The sequence below is a fragment of the Bufo gargarizans genome, chromosome 2 (genome assembly GCF_014858855.1).
Source record: "Bufo gargarizans isolate SCDJY-AF-19 chromosome 2, ASM1485885v1, whole genome shotgun sequence".
NCBI classification, from domain to species: domain Eukaryota; kingdom Metazoa; phylum Chordata; class Amphibia; order Anura; family Bufonidae; genus Bufo; species Bufo gargarizans.
Genome location: NC_058081.1, coordinates 192091588 through 192111387, shown reverse-complemented (window position 1 = coordinate 192111387; position 19800 = coordinate 192091588). Strand labels below are relative to the sequence as shown.

Below are 19800 nucleotides of genomic sequence, written 5' to 3'. Positions count from 1 at the left end.
CATCTGACCTGTCCTCGGAACATGCTTCTTCAACTGAGGACATGTCTGAGTGAGACTCTCTAGCAGGAGGAGGAGAGGCCGAGGACACGGGAGACACAGAACCCCTTTTGGGGTAGGAAGTTCTGGCCCGTTTTGTGGGGCGGCTGCAATGGGCACAAGACCCATGATCCCTAGAGTCGGACTGCCTCGAAGTCTTCTTCTGCCCCCCTGGCTCCAGCCGGATCGACCCCTCCCCTTGGTGAGGGACGCTACACCAGAACAGAGGGGACTTTCGCCGGGGCGGCCGTGGTGATGCAATTGCTGACGGGAGACAGAAGTTTGTATGGGAACCTCCTTTTCTTCCGGAGAGCGGGAATGAGCAGGGGGTTTGGGTAACCCCCTGGTCTTCCGTCTTCTGCTGACAAACGCCACAATATATCCACATTAGCTTTGTTGGTATTGGAGACATCCTATACCACCCTAGACAGGGAACATGTCCATTCCGGTTCTTCCGTAGGTTGGGCAGCGGGAAGCAATGGGTCAGGAGCCGAGCCACTTGATGGCGCGGCACACGCAAAGCAAAGGGAGTCTGACTGAGGCAATGGAAATTTTGCACGACATGATGCGTAGGCAAAATGACGCACCAAAGGGACCGCCTGCTTTGGGGCCTGGGTTCAGACATAATGACACCCCTGTCTCCCCAATGAGACAAATGGGAAGGTTAGGCCCTGCCAGAAGGGACAAACAACACTTAACAAGCCTGTGTCCCTCCAAGCAGCCAACACCATCAGCGTCCCGCCAGGTGCTTTAAAACCTCTCTCCCTCTGTTCTGGTGCTGATGTGGAGGGCGGGGCAAACATAAGCCCCACCCCCAAAATGGTGTCAGTGCCCATCAGGCCCTGGCCAAACCCAGACTCCGGCCTGGAAAAAATAAGCCGCGGAAGGGCCCCTGCAGGAGTAGGCCGCACAGAAGCCGGGGCCTCAATTAATAATTGCCCCAGCAGCAGGGCCGACTAGGAAGTGGCGCTCAGAAGGAAACTCCGCCCCCTCTCCTCTCCCTGGCACATTTAGAAGGACGCCGGAGTGGAAACTGATGCCCCCAGCAGTAGTCCCAAAATGCAATTACCCATGGCCCCGGCGGCCCTATAGAGACGGCGATGAGGACGCCGCTGGACAAAGGAAGCGCCGCGCGTGTGGCCACACAGCAGGAGCAGCCCCCTGAGCCCTGCACCAGGTACCATTTAAACATTACCGGGCTCCCATTACCGTCCATAGTACCTAGGTCGACCACATGGGGACCATCACATGGGGGGAGGAGAGGGTACTGGAGGGGGCACTGTAGGCAGTCTCCTACTCGCCTGTCCGAAGTTTTCTGGCTCCAGCCAGATCACCACCTTCGGTGTGCGGCCCTTTGTGAGGGACGCTACACCGGAACAGAGGGGACTTTTGCTGGAGCTGCCGTGGTGATGCAATTGCTGGCGGGAGACAGAGGTTTTTATGGGAGCCTCTGGTCCTCCTATTCTTCCGGAGAGCGGGAACGAGCATGGGTTTGGGTGACCCCCTGGTCTCCCATCTCCTGGGTGGGAGTGCAGGCAGTTTTTACCCGGACTGCCTGAAGCTTCCTGCTCGAAAAAAAGAGAGACAATTAGTAAATGAGCAGACCTGCAACACAGGAAGGTCTGCCTCCTACAGACACTAAGACAAAACTGATTTAGCTTGGTCCCTGCAGGAAGGGATATAGCTGAGAAGAGAGGAGCTTACACTTTGTGTGCTTAGTGTCCGCCTCCTAGCGGCAACAGCTATACCCATGGTCAAAGCCTGTCCCCCCCAATGAGACTGATGAGAAATGTTCCTTTTCTTGAATAAATGCTTGAAAGGAATGCTCACCTTTGACATGAAAAACTATTGTTTGCTGATCTGTATATTGCTTCTCTTATTTCAAACCTTCACAGTTTAGCCGGTGTTTCCTGTTAAGCATGCTTCTCTCAATGGTAATGTGACATGGCTGTGCAAGCTATAAGAAAATGCAGCTCAGACATTTCCTCATGCATTAGGTTCTATTTGCATAACAGATTTTTTAACTACGTTTGGTGTCCTGGTATATGCTGGACTGGTGAGCATACATTTTCAAAGTATAGGAAAGTGTGGCGTGGTCTGCTGTGCTTTCTTATACAGAGTAATATGTACAGGCTGGAAATCTCTTGAGTGAAGATGACCTCTACAAAGCTAATCACATAGAATTTGACGCCCTCTGTGGCAAGTTTTAATTGGTTGGGGGGGTACCTATGAACCTGGCTGACCTGTTGCATGTGATCGTGGCAGCTGAAGGCATCTGTGTTGGTCCCATGTTCATATGTGTCCTCATTGCTGAAAACAATGAAGTTTTAATATTTGCAAATGAACCTCTAGGAGCAATGGGGGTGTTGCCGTTACTCCTAGAGGCTCTGCCCTCTCTGCAACTGCCTCGTCCTCTCTACTTTGGTTGACAGGGCCAGGTGTGATGATGTCTTCACTGCCTAGGCCTGTCAATCAAAGTGGAGAGGGTGCGGCAGTTGCAGAGAGAGAAGAGCCTCTTGGAGTAACGGCAACACCCCCGTTGCTCCTAAAGGCTCATTTGCATATACTAAAACATGACTTTTCTCAGCAGTGCGGGCATATATGAGCATGGGACCAACACAGATGTCTTTAGCAACCAGGTCAGCCAGGGTCTTTTTTTAAGATTACAAAATATGTAAATCAGGTTTTCCATTGAAAAATCAGTTTTGTCCAAATAAAACAATCTTTTTTGTTTAAATGCAGTCTATGGCTATTGAATATTACCTACACCATCTATTGTAATAGGGAGAAGATGGGAAAAGTATCCGATACAGGGACCTTGGAGCACTTTTCGAACAGATCTTAGACAAGACCATGAAGCAACATCAACAAAGAAGCTGGAACGAGTCCCCAGTGCGAGTGTGGATCAATACATTCAAGATTTTTCTAGATGAATTTGTCACTGAATATAAACCTCTGAATTATACACCAGGGAAGGTACGTTTTTTGTATAGATGAATGAAAAGGCTTGAGCTAGCTAAAATAAAACAGGACATTGTCGTAATTGTGCTTCTGTATATGTTTTTCTTACAAGACACACAAACCGGAAAGAAAGAAAAGACGGAAAAAAGAGTCAGATATTGTAAGTGCCAATTGACTGTATACTTTTCCTTGTTACTCTTCTCTCGTATTTCTATCTGCTTTATCCCAATATTTTTTTTTTAGAACTACCAATTTGTTCAGTTTCCACATTTTGCAGGCTTGTGCCTCTGATTTGTCAGTATTTGACCAGCTTTCTGTTATGCTTACATTTCTTCCTTATCACCTTTTTTATTTTCCCACTTCAGGTTGAGGAACACAATGGTCATATTTTTAAAGCCACTCAGTACAACATTCCCACATACTGCGAGTTCTGTTCTTCGCTTATCTGGATCATGGACCGAGCTGCTGTTTGTAAATGTAAGATATAAGCATACAAAATTTTGCAAGTCAAATACTCCTGTGTATTGGTTTCTCAGAAGGTAATTTCTGTACCATGCTGTGCTACTCTTGAAATACTGCCGGATAGTATTCCAGTATGATAAAGTGGTCTCTCAGGTTTCAATATTTTCAACAATGGTCTTTCCTTGGCCATAGTATATTGAAACCATATTCAACTTGGAAAGACCTATGTAGTGCCGATCTGCAGCACTTGCAGTTGGCTGGAAGATTCATCGGAGTGGGAATTTCACATTGGGGCCAATATTTATACTAAAGTCCATGAACTGATTGGCTGTCATGTAAGGACTTGCTTTATCTGAAGTAGTTTTAAACGTATTTCTCTTTAATCGTCATTTCTTGGGTGCTTTGGAACCAATTGGTAGTTTTGTTTTTTTTTCTTCACAGTACAATATTTCTGGGCTACACTCTTAATTCCAAAACTATTGAGGAACTGCTGTATTGGATTAAATGGGCAAAATAGAGTGCCCATGTGACAATTTACTGGCTACATTACACCTAGCGGCTCTGCGTGGTCCGAAATGTCGCTGCAACTTTGAGAAGTCCCAAACTGTGGACTTCACCTCATTTTGTCTGAGAAATTCAAATTAGTTAAGTCTTTCCCTGTGCCAAGGGGGTTGGCCAACCTAAGGGTGATGCCACACGTTCAGGTTATTTTCTACAGTTTTTGAAGGTGGATTTTAAAAACAGTGGAGAAGTCATATCTGTCAATACTTTTTCTCCTTTTATCAACCACTTCTGATTTTGGCTTCAAAAAGGGCATTAAAAAAACCTGAATCTGTGGCAGAACCCTATGAATCAAAGACGCAGACCGTTTGCTGTCTAATGGATTCTCTACTGGGTATACTGACTATTGCCTGGGGGCCTACCCTCCTACATACCAAACATCAAAATAACCAATCAAAGTAACTAGCCAGAGATGTATAGCAACAGGGGTAATTCATCTGATCGGAATAAACCTTACATTTATGTGCGTCATCCATGTTCCTGCAAAAAGCCTCCTTTCTAAATTTATTAATATCCTGACTATGTCAGCAGTTCCCTACTTGCAAATTAAAGTTCATCATGAGTATTGGAAAATAACAGGAAAAAGGGGTGTTAGTTATATTTGGTCATTAAGACAAAAGAGAAGCATGAAGAGACAAAATGGATGGTGTTCACTTCAGGTCAGCTCTCACATTTTTCTCCTCCTCAATACAACTTGCTCCTGTTCTCAGGAGATCTCCTCTCAGTGACTGCATTCTGGTCATCTCCCCTGAGTCAGGGCCTTCTAAGCCATTCATCATCTGAGGCAAGCCTTCCCGAGCACCTTGTCCCTTCCCCTGAGCCTCCTGCAGTTCCCCTTGTAGGGAAGTAACCTTGAGGTGGAGTAATTGATCCATAGACCTCAGAGTCTAAAGCTGTCATGTCTAGGTCTGCATAGTCCGCTGCTCATCAGGTTTGTCAGATTCATCAGGCTTGATATTTACTGGGTACATAGGTATGTGCAGCCCAAGTCACTTCTAACTGGTGCTGTCTTCCAAGTCCTGCTGGTTCAGTTACTGGGATTCTGATGTTACCTTGCCTGCACTGCATCCTGGACCATCATCACCACTAAGGCACCATGCAGTGACTTTTTCAGTTTCCCAAGCAAGTGGAAGTGGTTGCATTCTAAGCTACAGATGGGGCCGCAGTGAACCTGGCATTTGCCCAGAGAGCTGTATACTGATGCTAAATCTGTTCACTACCCTGTATAAAATCAGATGAAGAATCATGGGGCATCTCGCATGTCTGAATCTGCTACCATTTAAATCTCATGAAGATGTGCCATGTTAGGCCTGAGCTGGCTTTTCTTGTAGTGATCATTATAGATGCATAGTTAATAAATTGTACGCATGGCAAATGTTAAAAACCTGATATTTGCTAATCTGGTGCTCTGTTTTAGTATGTAGATTTGCTTGTCACAAGAAATGCTGCTCCCAGATCACCACATCCTGCAGTAAAAAGGTAAATGTTTTGTTGTACTCGTATAAATTACGATTGTATTTAGAAGGATACCATTTTTTTTCTTTACTGTTAAGAAAAAGGTCTGAAACTCAAGTCTGTTGTGAGGGAGAATATAAGTATAGTACATTGTGTGTACTGTACTGAACCCGTGAAAAACAGTACATTTTGCAGAGGTCAGTCAGTGCTTTCCTAGATGATAGCCTATGATCGGCAGGTAATCGGCTGATGACTAGGGTGGCTGTTTTAATAGAAAAGGGTTTGTCTCTTAAGACAACATAGACAGGTTATAGGAAGAAGTGAAGGCTATGGTAGCTTGCAGTCATGTATCAGAAGCACAGCAGTATAGTGACTGGTGGTGGGGTGCTGTGCTGCTAGGAGGTCGTAGTACAAGAGAGATGGGTTTTTTAAGGAAAGGCAAGAAATACATTTGTAGTTTGTTTCATCCATACTACTTTGTCTTTTGCTTATTAGTATGACCATGAGTTGTCCAACCGTCACTTTGGGGTGGAACTGTCACGTCTCACTAACGAAGATCGGACAGTTCCTGTGCTTTTGGAGAAGCTCATCAGCTACATTGAAATGCATGGCTTGTATACAGAGGGCATTTACAGGAAACCAGGTTCCACTAATAAGATTCGGGAACTGAGGCAGAACCTTGATGCAGGTGAGAAGCTCTTACCATTTACAGTCATCATTCTGTTCTATTCAGCACTGTCGGTCCATGGCTTAATTTGTCATCACAGAACCACTTGGTTTATGGTAACAAAGGGCTATAAATCCTATTTATAATAAAGTGAGAATAGGGTTGGACCGATGGAGGTATGGAAATTTAGTAAAAGTACTATGCTAATAATTTTGTATGTACCACTTGACCACCGGTTAACCAATACTCTTTTTAAAAGAAAGTCAGTAAGGGGTCTTAGACTCTTACTCTTTACGGAGGCTTTTACAGCGGAAACAGACTCCCTGTGTCTCCCATTGTCACCCCAAGGCCTGCCTCCAGCGTTTCCGAACATATGCCTCCAGCGTGTCCAAGTGTGTGCAATTATTGTGTAATCATGTATTTCTTACCGTACCCGCTGTAAAAAAAAAAAAATGTTGATTAAAAAATAAACAACAAATATCTTTGAGACATAAAAGATATATAACTAAGGCAAAGAAAAAGGATGACATCTGTATGCCATCCATTTTTTTTTTTTTTTTTTTTTGCGGATCCATTGTAACAATGCCTAAAACGGACAAGAATAGGACATGTTCTATTTTTTTTTGCGGGGCTACGGACTGGACATACTGATGTAGATGGCACACGGTGTGCTGTCCACATTTTTGGTGGAACTATCTAAATGAATAGGTCTGCATCATATCCGCTAAAAAAAACGGAACGGACATATGAATAAATGAATATACAAATAGATAAACCCCTATTAATCTTATAGTCCTGGTCTAATCTAGTCTAAATAAAAAAATAAAAATTAGATTAAAACATGTGCTGTGGGGCTAGTGCTTGCACTTCAGAAAACTGCGGTCACTATGCTTAGTCTCCATAAAAAAAATAAAGCCATGATTGCTGTTTTTTGCTTATTCGCCACCAGAAAATGAAATAAAAAATAATTTAAAAAGTCTTATGTACCCCAAAATGATACTAATGAAAATACAAGTCATCCCGCAAAAATCAAGCCCTCACACAGCTCCGTAGAACGAAAAATAAAGTTGCAGAAAACATTTTCATGGGGTTTTATTGTGCAAAAGTAGTAAAGCGTTAAACTATATGTATTTGATTGTATGTACTGACCCAGACTAAAGTTATGTTATTTATGCCGCAAAATTTATAACGTAAAATCTCAGTGGCAGCATTGCTGTTTTTTCCCCATCTTCCTCCAAGAAAGCGTTAATAAAAGTTAATCAGTAAGATACACCTGCATAAAACAAGCCCTTATACGGATACATAGATGGAAAAAAGTTGTTGCACTTTGATGAAATAATTAAACATTTGCCTGGTCATTAGGGCCCAAAACAGGCTAGTCACTAAGGAGTTAAAACACACACACACTCCCTCTCTCGTCTGCACCATATTTCCTCGCCTGTAAACTTCCTTAATAGATGCGTGATCCATGGTCCCGTGTGCCTCTGCAGGCAGTGACTGGCCTCAGCGTGACATTTTCCCAAGTGACCAGTCACTGGCTGCAGTTTCGCACATGACTCCATCCGTGCACGAAGTACACAGACTGGAACCCAGGATAACCCTTTTAATGTAAATAACTTATATGAATTTTTAATGAAACCTCAATTTTTTTTCTAGCGTTAAAGAGGTTGTCCAGTCCAAAAATCTAAATTCTTTTTATGTGCTCCTAACACCCCTTTCCATGCATACATATGCCCCCAATACCTGTTTTTCATGTCTGAGCTTTCCTTTCTCCCTGGAAGACATCACATTATCCTGGCAGATCTGTTTACTTTCTCCCCTTCTCCTTTTGTTGAATACATAACTTTATTGATCAGCCTGGTTGCACTGCACAGTGATGAGTCACAGGCTGGCCACGCCCCCCACTCTGCTCTGCCTGCAGCAGCTCCACCCACTACTCCTGTGTCCATCTTTCTGCACACAGCGTCTAAATCCCATCACTGACCGTCCACAGGCTCTTCCCTCACCATCTCCAGAGTGTGATAAACAGCAAACACATCCAAACACATCTGTATCTAATCCTAGCATGTATGTGTGTGTGGTCCTGCCTGCTGAAGTGTATATCTAATCCCATTTTGTATGATACAGCCTGCTGAGCGTTGTATCTAATCCCATTTTGTATGATCCTGCCTGCTTAACTGTGTATCTAATCATATCTTGTATGATACAGCCTGCTAAACGGTGTATCTAATCATATCTTGTATGATACAGCCTGCTAAACTATGTATCTAATCCCATCGTGTATGATGCTTCCTACTGAGCGGTGTATCTAATCCTATTTTGTATGACACAGCCTGCTGAGCTGTGCATCTAATCCTATCTTGTATGATCCTGCCTGCTGAGCTGTGTATCTAAACCCTTATGCACACAACCGTATCCATTTTGCGATCCACATTTTTTGCAGTCCCATTGAGTTCTATGAATTTGAGGACCTCATTTTGAAGACCAGAATAGGACATGTTCTGTCTTTACTGGAACTGACATATGGATGTAAAAAACACACTGATGACGTCCCTGTGTTTCCACATCCATATGTCAGTTCTGCAAAATATAGAATATGTCCTATTCTGGTCCATATAATGCAGATCTAAAACCCATAGAACTCAATGCAAAAAAGGTGTGAATCGCACACGGACAGTAGCCTTATTTAGTGGATCCGCGACTTGCAGACCACAAAACAGATGCACGGAACTGTATCAGTTATACTGATCGCCCATAACAGTGACCTCCACAGCGCTCCTGTGACAGTGACCTCAACAGTGGCCCCATGACAGTGACATCCACAGCGCTGCTTATTTGCCATCCTCATGTGCCATCCTGTGCCCCTTGTGTACCAGCCAGTGCCCCCTTTGCCATCCACGATGCCCCTTGTGTGCTATCTAGTGCCCCCTTTGCCATCCCCATTGCCCCTCGTGTGCCATCCAGTGCCCCATTGCCATCCACGGTGCCTCTTGTGTGCCACCCAGTGCCTCCTTTGCCATCCACAGTGCCCCTCATGTGCTGTTCAGTGCCCCCTTTGCCATCCACGGTGCCCCTTGTGTGCCATCCAGTGACTCCTTTGCTATCCAGTGCCCCTCATGTGCCCCCTTTAACATCCACAGTGCCCTAATGACCTGTAAAGCATAGCGATCAGCCTCTGTTGCTGATCGCTATGCTGAGACTCATACACAGTGCTTACATTGCTCTGTGTATCAGTCAGTACAGGCTTCTCATAGAATCCTGTACACTGAAAAGACGGCCGGTCCCGAAGCATGCGCAGTAGTGTACAAGAGTCGAGACCTGAGAAGGCCGGCAGGAGGCAGTGACATCAGCGATGACGTTCCGTCTCCTGTCTCGGGCAAGAAAAGAAGACTGCGCTGGACCGGAAGCCTGGAAACTGTGTTTGGAGCGGTCACGTGACTGTGAAGAGGATCCTATGAAGGGCTGCTCTGCGGAGGGTAAGTATACCTGTAATATACTTTACTCCGCAGGTAATTAAAGTTCCCCAAATTTAGAGAAGAGGCCGGAGAACCCCTTAAAGTATTGGTTGCTATAGCACAGTGGTGGCGAACCTACGGCACCAGAGACGGCACAGAGCCCTGGAAAAAGTCTACAGTGTACCAATATGCCTTAGACTTTTCTATGAATGGCACATGCAGCGCATTGAGTTTAGACAGACTATTATAGCTAAATGATAAAGTACATGGAAGATATACTATACTGGACTGTAGTATTCAGGGTAAATTGCCGTGTGGGCACTTTGCGATAAATAAGTGGGTTTTGGATTGCACTTTGGGCACTCGGTCTGTAAAAGGTTCACCATCACTGCTATAGCATACTTTTTCTACAACTGCTTGTTTCCTTGCTGGCTTCAACACTTCCTATTTGATGCAATTTTCAGTCCCTGTGATAACTTTAACATGCCTCAGACTGACAGGAGACATGGAAGAAGTCAGTTTCTGGTTAGAAGCTGCATTTTTGTATTAGGAATTACCTACTATAATTACTGCTTAGTTGCTTTGCTTAAAATATTCAATTTTCCTTGTGTTTTATCTCTGCTGCAGATATTGACGGTGTGAATCTGGATGACTACAATATCCATGTGATTGCCAGTGTCTTCAAGCAGTGGTTGAGGGAACTTCCCAATCCTTTGATGACGTTTGAGCTCTATGAAGAGTTCCTTAGATCTATGGGTAAATAATGGCAGACATTTATAGGGGGGTACAGTGAGTACGGTAATACTTTTTTTTTTTTTACACCCCCTGACTGTAATTCATTTCTGATTATGGTCATATAACCCCTGTAATATGTTTGATGCAGAATTAAGTGGGGCCGTTGCTTAGCATACCACAAGTTTAATATTGGAGGGCTGCATCTGGCTTTTGTGAGATCCAATGTGTCTCATCTCACTAACAACCTGTTTCTTCATGCCTAGAAATTGGTTTACAGTGACTATATACTATAGATGCACTCGTTCACTATTATCCAGTGTTACTTAGTTCAGATTTTTTATATTTTTTTATCTTGAAGGTCTTGGTGATCGTAAGGAAACCGTGAGGAGAGTGTATTCTGTAATAGACCAGCTCTCCCGGACACATCTCAGTACATTGGAGAGACTCATCTTTCACCTTGTCAGGTTGCCACAGTTACTTTTGTAATTAATATGATATGCTTTGTATAACCTGAGCAGTAGATAAATGTGTGTTTACCAATGACTGTCATATTTTAGGATTGCCCAGCAGGAGGAAACAAATCGCATGTCTGCCAATGCACTGGCAATTGTGTTTGCCCCATGCATTCTCCGTTGTCCAGACACTACAGATCCACTGGAGAGCGTACAGGACATTGGCAAAACCACTGCGTAAGAATCATCAATTTGTTGTTTTAGGATGTTTCTGTCGGCCTTGTAGCCTCCACATCCATGTGATCAATAGTAATGCCTTTACTTAACCAAAGAAACTGTTGCTGAATTGTATGGAGTAAGGACTCTTTTACAAGGGTCGATCAGTTGGATTGAACATCATTCCGGATGATTGTCATTGTGGACCTGCTGACCATTAAATGCTCGTTTGTTGGGTGATCTCATCTTTTATGCGGCATTAAAAATCATTGGTCGGGGATGTGCTGCTAAAAAATGAAAACTGTATGGGGATGAATGACCCTATTAGAGATTATTCAGCCCCCATACTCAAAATGATTGCCACATGTATACGACGCTTAATGAGCACCTATCGACATGTTGTATCATTGATCATTTATAATCAGAAATGTGTAAAAAAAAAAAAAAGTGTGACCTAGTTGCCCTATCTTTCCATTCCATGTACCACTTTGATTAATAATGACCCATTACCTGACCCATTGCTCTTTCTGCTTGTCTTGGTTTAGTTGTGTGGAGCTGATTGTTGTGGAGCAAATGAATAAATATAAAGCACGTCTGAAGGATATCAACAGTCTAGAGTTTGCAGAGAACAAAGCCAAGAGTCGCCTGTCCCTAATCCGTAGGTCCATGGTAAGAAAATATAGGCTCTAGTGGGATACGTTGGGACAACATCATTACAACTAACACACTGAGACTTGCCCTTTCTGCTCTTCATCTCCTCGGCTACTCTCCTGCTTCTAACCTTCTGCTCTCCTTTCATCTCCTTTTTCAATCCAGAAACCTGTACTAATTGCAGTTAGATTTATGAGCATTAATCGCAGCACCCTGCCGGTATGTATACGAAGATCAGGCTGTCTGTGACGCTCATTTGTTGTGTCCTCATTAACACAAGTGCACTCACACTGTTATGTGTTCACCTGAACAGCATGTTCTGTCCTCATCTTGACATTACTCTCATTGTAAAGAGTCACTTTACTACCCACCTTAAGGTCCCTTTACATGGGACGACAGAGCAGCAGATTATTGGGAAGGAAAGATCTGCTGCTCGCTGGTGGAGGAGACCGCTGTATTTACATGCAGTGATCTCCTCCAGAGTACGGGGAGGAGCAATCGCTAATGCCACTCCTCTTCCCCATACATACACGTTGTTTTCCGGCAGCAGATCAAACAAGATCTGCTGCCGTCAAACGACGATTTTGTGTATGCGAAACGTTCGTTCATTGGGTAATCAGCGGTACACCGCCAGATAATTGATAATCAGAGTTCCTATGAACGATGAACGCTTGTTAACGATTATCTTTCTGATTCTCGGCCCGTATAAAGGGCGCTTTAGAAAAGAATGTATTTTTTGGGGTTGACAGTGTCAGGGGTGTGGAAATAAATAAAAAAAATACTTGTCGAAGGACTAAAGCGGGGGCTCGATCGACTTGTCCCTCATGACAATCTACTTGTCCTGTTGCAAAAAATTATTTTAAATCAAAACCATATTTCAATGCACCGCCACGCTTCCTTATGCAGGGAGGTGGCTGGCTTGCGTTCCATTCTTTGTGGTGTGAAATCTACTCTAAGTTTTGTCCTCGTTCACACCAGTTGATTCTGTCCAGAATGCACTACATCGCGGCCGGCTCACTATGTTGTGGGGCAGGAGGGGGCATGACGATCCATTGAAGTGAATGGCACCGTAGCCACAGCCGCAGGCGATCAGATGCACGGGATCGCAAGGCACAATTATGCCTGAGGTCCGGTCACAAGGCTGCTTGCAGCATTTTGTTTGGACTGGACCGCAGGCATAATGTGCCTTGCGATCCTGTGCAGCCAATCGCATTGCAGCCGTTGGGCATGGTTATGGTGCCAATCACTTCAACAGACCACTACTCCCCCTCCTGCCCCACAATATAGTTAGCCGACCGAAATGCAGTGCATTCTGGACAGAATCGGGCCGGAACGCACTGCCTGGTGTGAACAAGGCCTTAATGTGATCACAGCAATTAGTTTAGTGCACACTCTTGCTCTTAGCACATTACTACCCGTACCTCTAGGTGGTTTAGGCAAATTAGCTGCTGAAGTGGCATGGAAAGAACCCCCCTCACCATCCCAGTTTGACAACACCTGCAGAAAGGGGGTCTTCTGAGGGATTCTGGCAGAGTTGTCAGTTTTATCAATGCCCCTGGCTCTGTAACGGCTCTGTCACTGACTCTGAGACATGACAGAACCTTTCATTGCTCCACCGCTCCAGCTCTGTCATTTCTTCTTCCCCCACGCTGTCACTACACCCGCTCTGTCACAGCGGCTACGCCCACTGCTCAGTCACCGATCCACTGCTCCGGTAAACAAAGCCATGTCAGCCCTGCTAGTTGCCCAAGTTGCCCGCAGCAGGGCTAAGCTACTGAACAAACTAACTGCCCAGCGCCCGGAACTGCATGTCATGGGCGTCAGGCGATACGATTTCCACACCCCTGCAGTGTGTTAGGTTTATACTCCTTGTGCATGATTCTTCATTCACAAATCATATTTATTCAGAAACAGGCACTACATGAATTTGATTTTATGTGTCCCATAGGTATATCTTTTTTTTTTTTTTTTTTTGTATCAGTTCATGTACTGTACATACTGCACATTTTCTATAAAGCAACTGAAGTAATATTAACATCCCATCTTAAAAGTAAAATAAAAGGTGTAGTGGTGGTTAGATGAGGGCGTCATTAGCATATTTAATCTATATGGAAAGATATGACAGTATATGGGAATCTTAATCGTGAAGAGTTCCATGGTGCATAACATTACACCTTATTAAAGCATGGCTCCAGCCCACGTTAAAGAGAGTCTGTGACCTACTTTGAGCGTTTTACTCCGCTCATATCACTTTATCGCACAGTTGCCCAACATAAAAGTAGTACTTGGATTGTGTCTTTCACACGTCCACAAGCTGAAGAAAACACTTTTATAAAGATATGCAGATAAGGTCCCGCAAGTACCCATGGGCGGTGTAATGGCCACATGTCCCCAGGCCCCTCTCTGATGTGCCCAGATAACGCTCCCCTTGGAGTCCTTTGGCCCGCCCTCCTCTCCTATTTGAACATCCTCCTCTGGCTTAGATCACATGCGAGTGCCGGTCACCACCAGGCCCACGCATGCGCACTAAGATTAGTGCCTCTGCCCATAGTGGGCAGAGCAATGCGCATGCTCGGACCCAGCAGTGAACAGCGCTCGCACGAGATCTAAGCCAGAGGAGGAGGATGAATAAGGAGAGGAGGGCCAAAGGAATCCAAGGGGAGCTGTTATCTGGGCACATCAGAGAGGGGCCTGGGCACTTGTGGCCATAACACCCCCCTGGGCACTTGCGGGACCCATTCTGAATATCTTTTATAAAGTGTTTTTTTCAGCTTGTGGATGTGTGAAAGACACGAGAGGTACTATTTTTATGGTGGGCAACTGTTCTATAACGTGATGTAAAACACTCAAAGTAGGTGACAGACTCCCTTTAAGTGAGAGCTATCACAGAATCTTCATGGACTGTAACTGTTTGCTTCCTTTCTCTTATAGCTTCAGTTATGTCTGGTTCCAACTTCACCTGCCTTTAGTTTCTTGTCAGGTTCCGTTGTCAGCCATATTGATTCTCTGCCCTCTCAGCTCTACTGGTGGGTCATAGAATAAATGAGTTATACGCTCGTTCTCGACAATGTGCCCGTCTGAAGGTGCATCAGATCACCAGATATACATGCGACACACTAATTTATCATTGATCTGTTGTTCATGCAGACACCTATATTAACAATGCAATAGCGATCCCTTGTCTTCATACTGTGAAAGTGATCGCTGCATGTAAGTGCAGTGCTTCACCTCCACTGAAAAAGCATCCGATTGTCGGGAAGGAACTCTTCTCCTTGGCGCATGTAAATGCGCCTTAAGCAACTACTAGATACCTCTGGCATCAGCTTATCTCACCTTCTCCTTCTTTCCTCCAACATCTGCCATTTGGAAAAAGTTGAGACACACATGAGATGATCATCCATTCTTGCCGAGAAGACTAGTTAAATAGTAACAACAGTGGAAGTAACTCGCTTCTCCTCCCGCCTACTCAGGTTTCAAAAGAATACAAATAGATGGCACCCGTAGATATGACTGCAGGAAATGAAATTTGACAGATTTTATTTAAAAAAAACTCAGTTATAAGGTATATTCTTCAAGGCTAGGAAACCGTGCCATTAGTGTGTCACAAAACCAGAGTTTTTTCTCTTGAGCTTTTCATATTTGTAATTGCAGTTTGGAGTACAAATAATATCAATCTGATTTTTCCATAGTCAAACGGATCCATAGAATAAAGTTACCATAATTATACTGCTGGGTGAACACTGTAATAAACAAGTTGTATGTTCTACTAAATGGAACCAATGAAAAGTAGAGCTTGTCCCTCAAAAAAACAACAACTGGGTCTCACACAGTTGGTGGGAAAAATTTAAAAGTTATGGCTTTCAGAATATTTCGCAACAAAAATAATATTTGGGTATATTTGGTACTGCTGTAGCTATATGGACTTACAGGATCAAAGTAACTTGTTATTTATGCTGCACAGTGAATGACTCTAAACTTGAGCTTTTAAACAAAGGTGCCTCAAAATTGGGTCCAGTAATATATACAACTCATCCCGCAAAAAAATGCCTAAAAGCCCTTCCACACAGCTAAAGATGAAAAATAGGCCAGTTGGTTGTTAAGGAGTTAAAAAGAAGAAAAAAAAGTGAATGTCAAATATACAATTTCATGTGGTGACAGAATACTAGGCTTCCATATTCAGCACCTTGATAAAAAAAAAAGGCACATTGTATGGAATTATTTACATTCATGGTTTGCTCTTTATTTAGGGAAAAGGAAGGCTTCGCTCAAATCTGAGCCCTGTTATTTCGGGCCGTTCCCCTGTTCCAGATGCATCTGGTGACCATGGGTTATCCACCATTCCTTCTGAAGATGAGTCTTCAGAGCAAAAAGAAGCAGCCATGCAACAAGAAGAAAGAGTTTTGGCCCAGCAGATAGAGACTCTGCAAAAGGAGAAGTAAGTGGTGAACCACAATGTCCATTTTCTAGCATGATGCATGACGTTTGATCAGTGCGATTCAGGGCACATATGGTGTATGATATGTTAATATATAGATTTTTTACAATCTTGTATATTATATTTAATGTCTAAGATGTTATATACTGCCCCAACACTGCTAGATAATAATTAGACATTAGAGGACCTGCCACCTCTCCAGACATGTATGTTGTAGTAACTACTTGCATTCTCCATGTAATAATTCTGGAGCATCTATTCTTATGGCTCCATGTTGTGCCATTCCTCTGTTATTTCTATTAGAATGTTTTTTCAGCAGTTTACAGTAAAGGTACAGATGGGTGTTACCAATTGGGGTGTGTCCCTGCACAGTCTGACACCAGCAGCATGGTCAGACACGCCTGTAACTGGTAACACCCAGCAGTACCTTTACTGCAGACTTCTGGCAATTTATTAGTAAACTTCTAGCAGGAATAATACAGGAATGGCACAACTTAGTCATAAGAATAGATGCTCCAGAATTGGTATTACACTGGGAATACAAGTAGAAGCTAAAACTGACATGTCAGGAAAGGTAACTGGTTCTCTTTAAGTGTCTTTCCAATTGTCTACTTTTGGGAAAAAAAGGGCAGAATTGGGTTCCTTGCCAGTAATTTATTATGACAATGTACAGAAAAAGTTGCGGTAACACAATATTATGTAATGTATATTCTGCTGCATATGACAAGCTCTATGTTTCACTGTCGGTACTGATGTGGACCTTCCCCTTAAAATATAACTTTTAATATGATCTAATAAAAACAATATAAACCCAAATATAAGTCAATAAAAAACAAAAATTTATAATAACCGTTTGCTCCTGAGATAGCAACTTCATATACGATGGGGTCATTTATCAAACTGGTTTGAAGTACAACATAGCAACCAATCAGATTCCACCTTTCATTTTCCAAAGGAGCTGTCAAAAATGAAAGGTGGAATCTGATTAGTTGCTATGAGCAACTAAGCCAGTCCTAATTTACACCAGTTTGCTCAATCTCCCCCTATACGTTAAATACGGCAGAGATCAGTAAGTATATAGGTAAGTATACTGATCCTTCTTACTAAGGCCTCTTTCCCATGGGCGCGTGCTCCCCGTGGTCATGCTGCGGCCCGCAATGCACGAGCACAGTCCATGGGCACCCACAGCGGATCGTGGACGCATTCACTTGAATGCCGTTCCACAGAGAGATAGGACATGTTCTATCTTTTTGCGGAACGGAAGTACGGGACGAAACCCCCACAGAAGGACTCCGTAGTGCTTCCATAGAGTTCCGTTCCGTAGTTCCATTCAGCACCGTTCCGCATCTCTGGATTTGCAGACCCATTGAAGTGAATGGGTCCGCATCCGTGATGCGGAATGCCCACAGAACGGCACCCATGTATTGCGGATCCGCATTAAGCCAACGGGGCACACACGCCCTTGCGAAAGAGGCCTAACAGTCCATTCTGAGTGCACACTCTGAGACGAAGGTCAGGGCTGATAATCGGGAACAACTACCTCTGTCCCTATTAAGCCCCTGTGTTACTCCCTGCCTACAGTCATAGCACCCGCCCTGAAAGGGAAGACCGCACCTCTCGTGGCTAAACCCTCACTCACCTCTACAGTGACCAAGTTCTATTTCTGGGTATCATGACTCATTTCCCCCGACTCCCACAACATTTCGGTTCATCAGAGTAACAAAAGTAGCAGCAATATAAAAAAGTAAATCTATCTTTAAAATGAAGGAGCAATTTCATTCACTACTGATAAATGATTACAAGGTGGAAGCAAAGCACAATGGCTTCCCAGATATCTATGCTGGCATCAGATGTAGGAGTAGGAGATGTATAACAGTGATAGATGTCTGATTGTTATGGCAAGTTTCTTTAAGGACCCAGTTAACACAGACGTTTGGTAAATCATATAATGGTGATAGATGGACAAGAATCTAATCATATTTGTACCATATTGTTCAGCAGTACATGTATATTATATTGCATTTTTTTTATTCATAATTTTTTATAGCGGTCATGAAAAAAGAAACCCAAGAGACCAAGCATTAAATATAATGGAGTTGTTGTAGGCTGTGGTCGAGCAGGCTGATATATAGTTTTGTGGGGAAAAGATTCGGCAAATCTTGTAATTATTTACATTTGAATTTCTGCTCCTTCTGAGCTCAGCAGCCATGTGGGCGTCCTGCGAGTGATTGACAGCCTTCTGTGTGTAAATGTGTACACGTAGATTGCGGTCAGTCACAGAAAAAGGCCGCCCACTTGGCTACTGAGCTCAGCATGAGCAGAGATTTAAATGAATAAATTACAAGTTCCCATAAAACTATATATAATCTGCTCAGCATCTCCAGGACTATGACATGCTGTGGATTATACTTCATTTTCATGGTGATAAGTTCTCTTCAAGGAAACAGCCAAGCAACTCCTATAGACTTTAATGGGAAAAGGTGCAGACATGCAAGGCCACCAATCTATTCATTCACGTGGTGGTTCATGGGAGCACCAATACTCTCAATAGGGATATTATAGTATGTACTTAGGATGATTCATTAACTTCTGTGGTAGGGGCCATCATGGCTGGCAGCGTGTGGTGAGAGCTCTCTCCCAAACTTCCCGGAAAACTAACACCCCCACTAGAGAGGGACACCCAGTCCCCATCACATAGGCTTTTACTTGGCCCTCCATATACATGGAAAAATCTCTGACCACCATGGGGAGCAAAGGGTACTGGAAAGACGGGGAAGGCCGCGCCAAGCATATCAGCGGCAGTAATGGCGGACAAAGTAAATCCAGCCCTGACACACACAGAGCATCTGATGGAGAGGAATCTGAAGATCACACTCGGGTCGACTACAAGCGCCAGGCTATGGCGGTATCAATGAGGATCCTACCTGAATTGCAGGAGTCGCTGACCTCTACTGTGGCACAGTCATTTCTACAATTACAGGCTGAGGTGACGCAACATGCACACAGGCTTGACACGATGGAATCCACCACTAGCCAAATGGAAGCAGATTTAAATGTCACCAGTAACAAGCTACAACAGGCTGAAAGCAAGGTAAAAATAAACTCTGGGACAAGGTAGATGACAATGAAAATAGGTCCCGGCGCAGTAATCTCTGCATTGTGGGGATCCTGGAGCTGGTGCCCTTCCACGAGTTGGGGAACATATGTGAAATGGAATTACCAGAGGCTTTGGTCCTCCAGGGAACTTTTAAAGTGGAACGGGCACATAGAATAGGCCCAGACATTAGAGAAGGAAAAAACAACTCGCATCGCCATAACCAACGGCCCCAGCCATGACAACGCCACAGACATATAAGAACATGAAGGAGCCCGTCCTCATCAGAGGGCACAAAGTACTCATCTTTAATGACTTTTCAGCAGTTGTCCTGAGGCAGCGTAAAGCTTTCACGCCTCTCTGCACGGACCTCTACAACAAAAAGTTAAATTTTACTCTACTGTACCCTGCTATATTGAAGCTATTCAGACCTGATGGCTTGACAACATTGTATTACTCCCCCGAGGAAGCAGCTGAGACCCTGGAAAGAAGAGAGGTGCCGACAGGGAACCCCAAGATGTTCCCACAGATGACTGGGATACAGAGGCACCAAAGCAGATACCAGCGCCAGTCCGGATTTCAGAAAAACGCATGAAAGAAAAGAGTGGTGGAGGACCTTG

At 44.0% G+C, this 19800-nt stretch overlaps 1 protein-coding gene across 4 annotated transcripts in view; it reads left to right on the top strand.

The window, feature by feature from the left end:
* MYO9A (myosin IXA) overlaps positions 1-19800 on the top strand; it is a 118069-nt gene that overhangs the window by 91886 nt on the left and 6383 nt on the right. For all 4 annotated transcript variants that reach the window (XM_044279826.1, XM_044279823.1, XM_044279824.1 and 1 more), the window contains 10 exons: positions 2821-3012; positions 3110-3157; positions 3363-3474; positions 5438-5499; positions 5971-6163; positions 10225-10353; positions 10691-10796; positions 10890-11021; positions 11546-11669; positions 15899-16086. In XM_044279826.1, the coding sequence (XP_044135761.1) occupies positions 2821-3012; positions 3110-3157; positions 3363-3474; positions 5438-5499; positions 5971-6163; positions 10225-10353; positions 10691-10796; positions 10890-11021; positions 11546-11669; positions 15899-16086 (1286 nt within the window). The remainder of the gene's footprint in view (positions 1-2820; positions 3013-3109; positions 3158-3362; positions 3475-5437; positions 5500-5970; positions 6164-10224; positions 10354-10690; positions 10797-10889; positions 11022-11545; positions 11670-15898; positions 16087-19800) is intronic.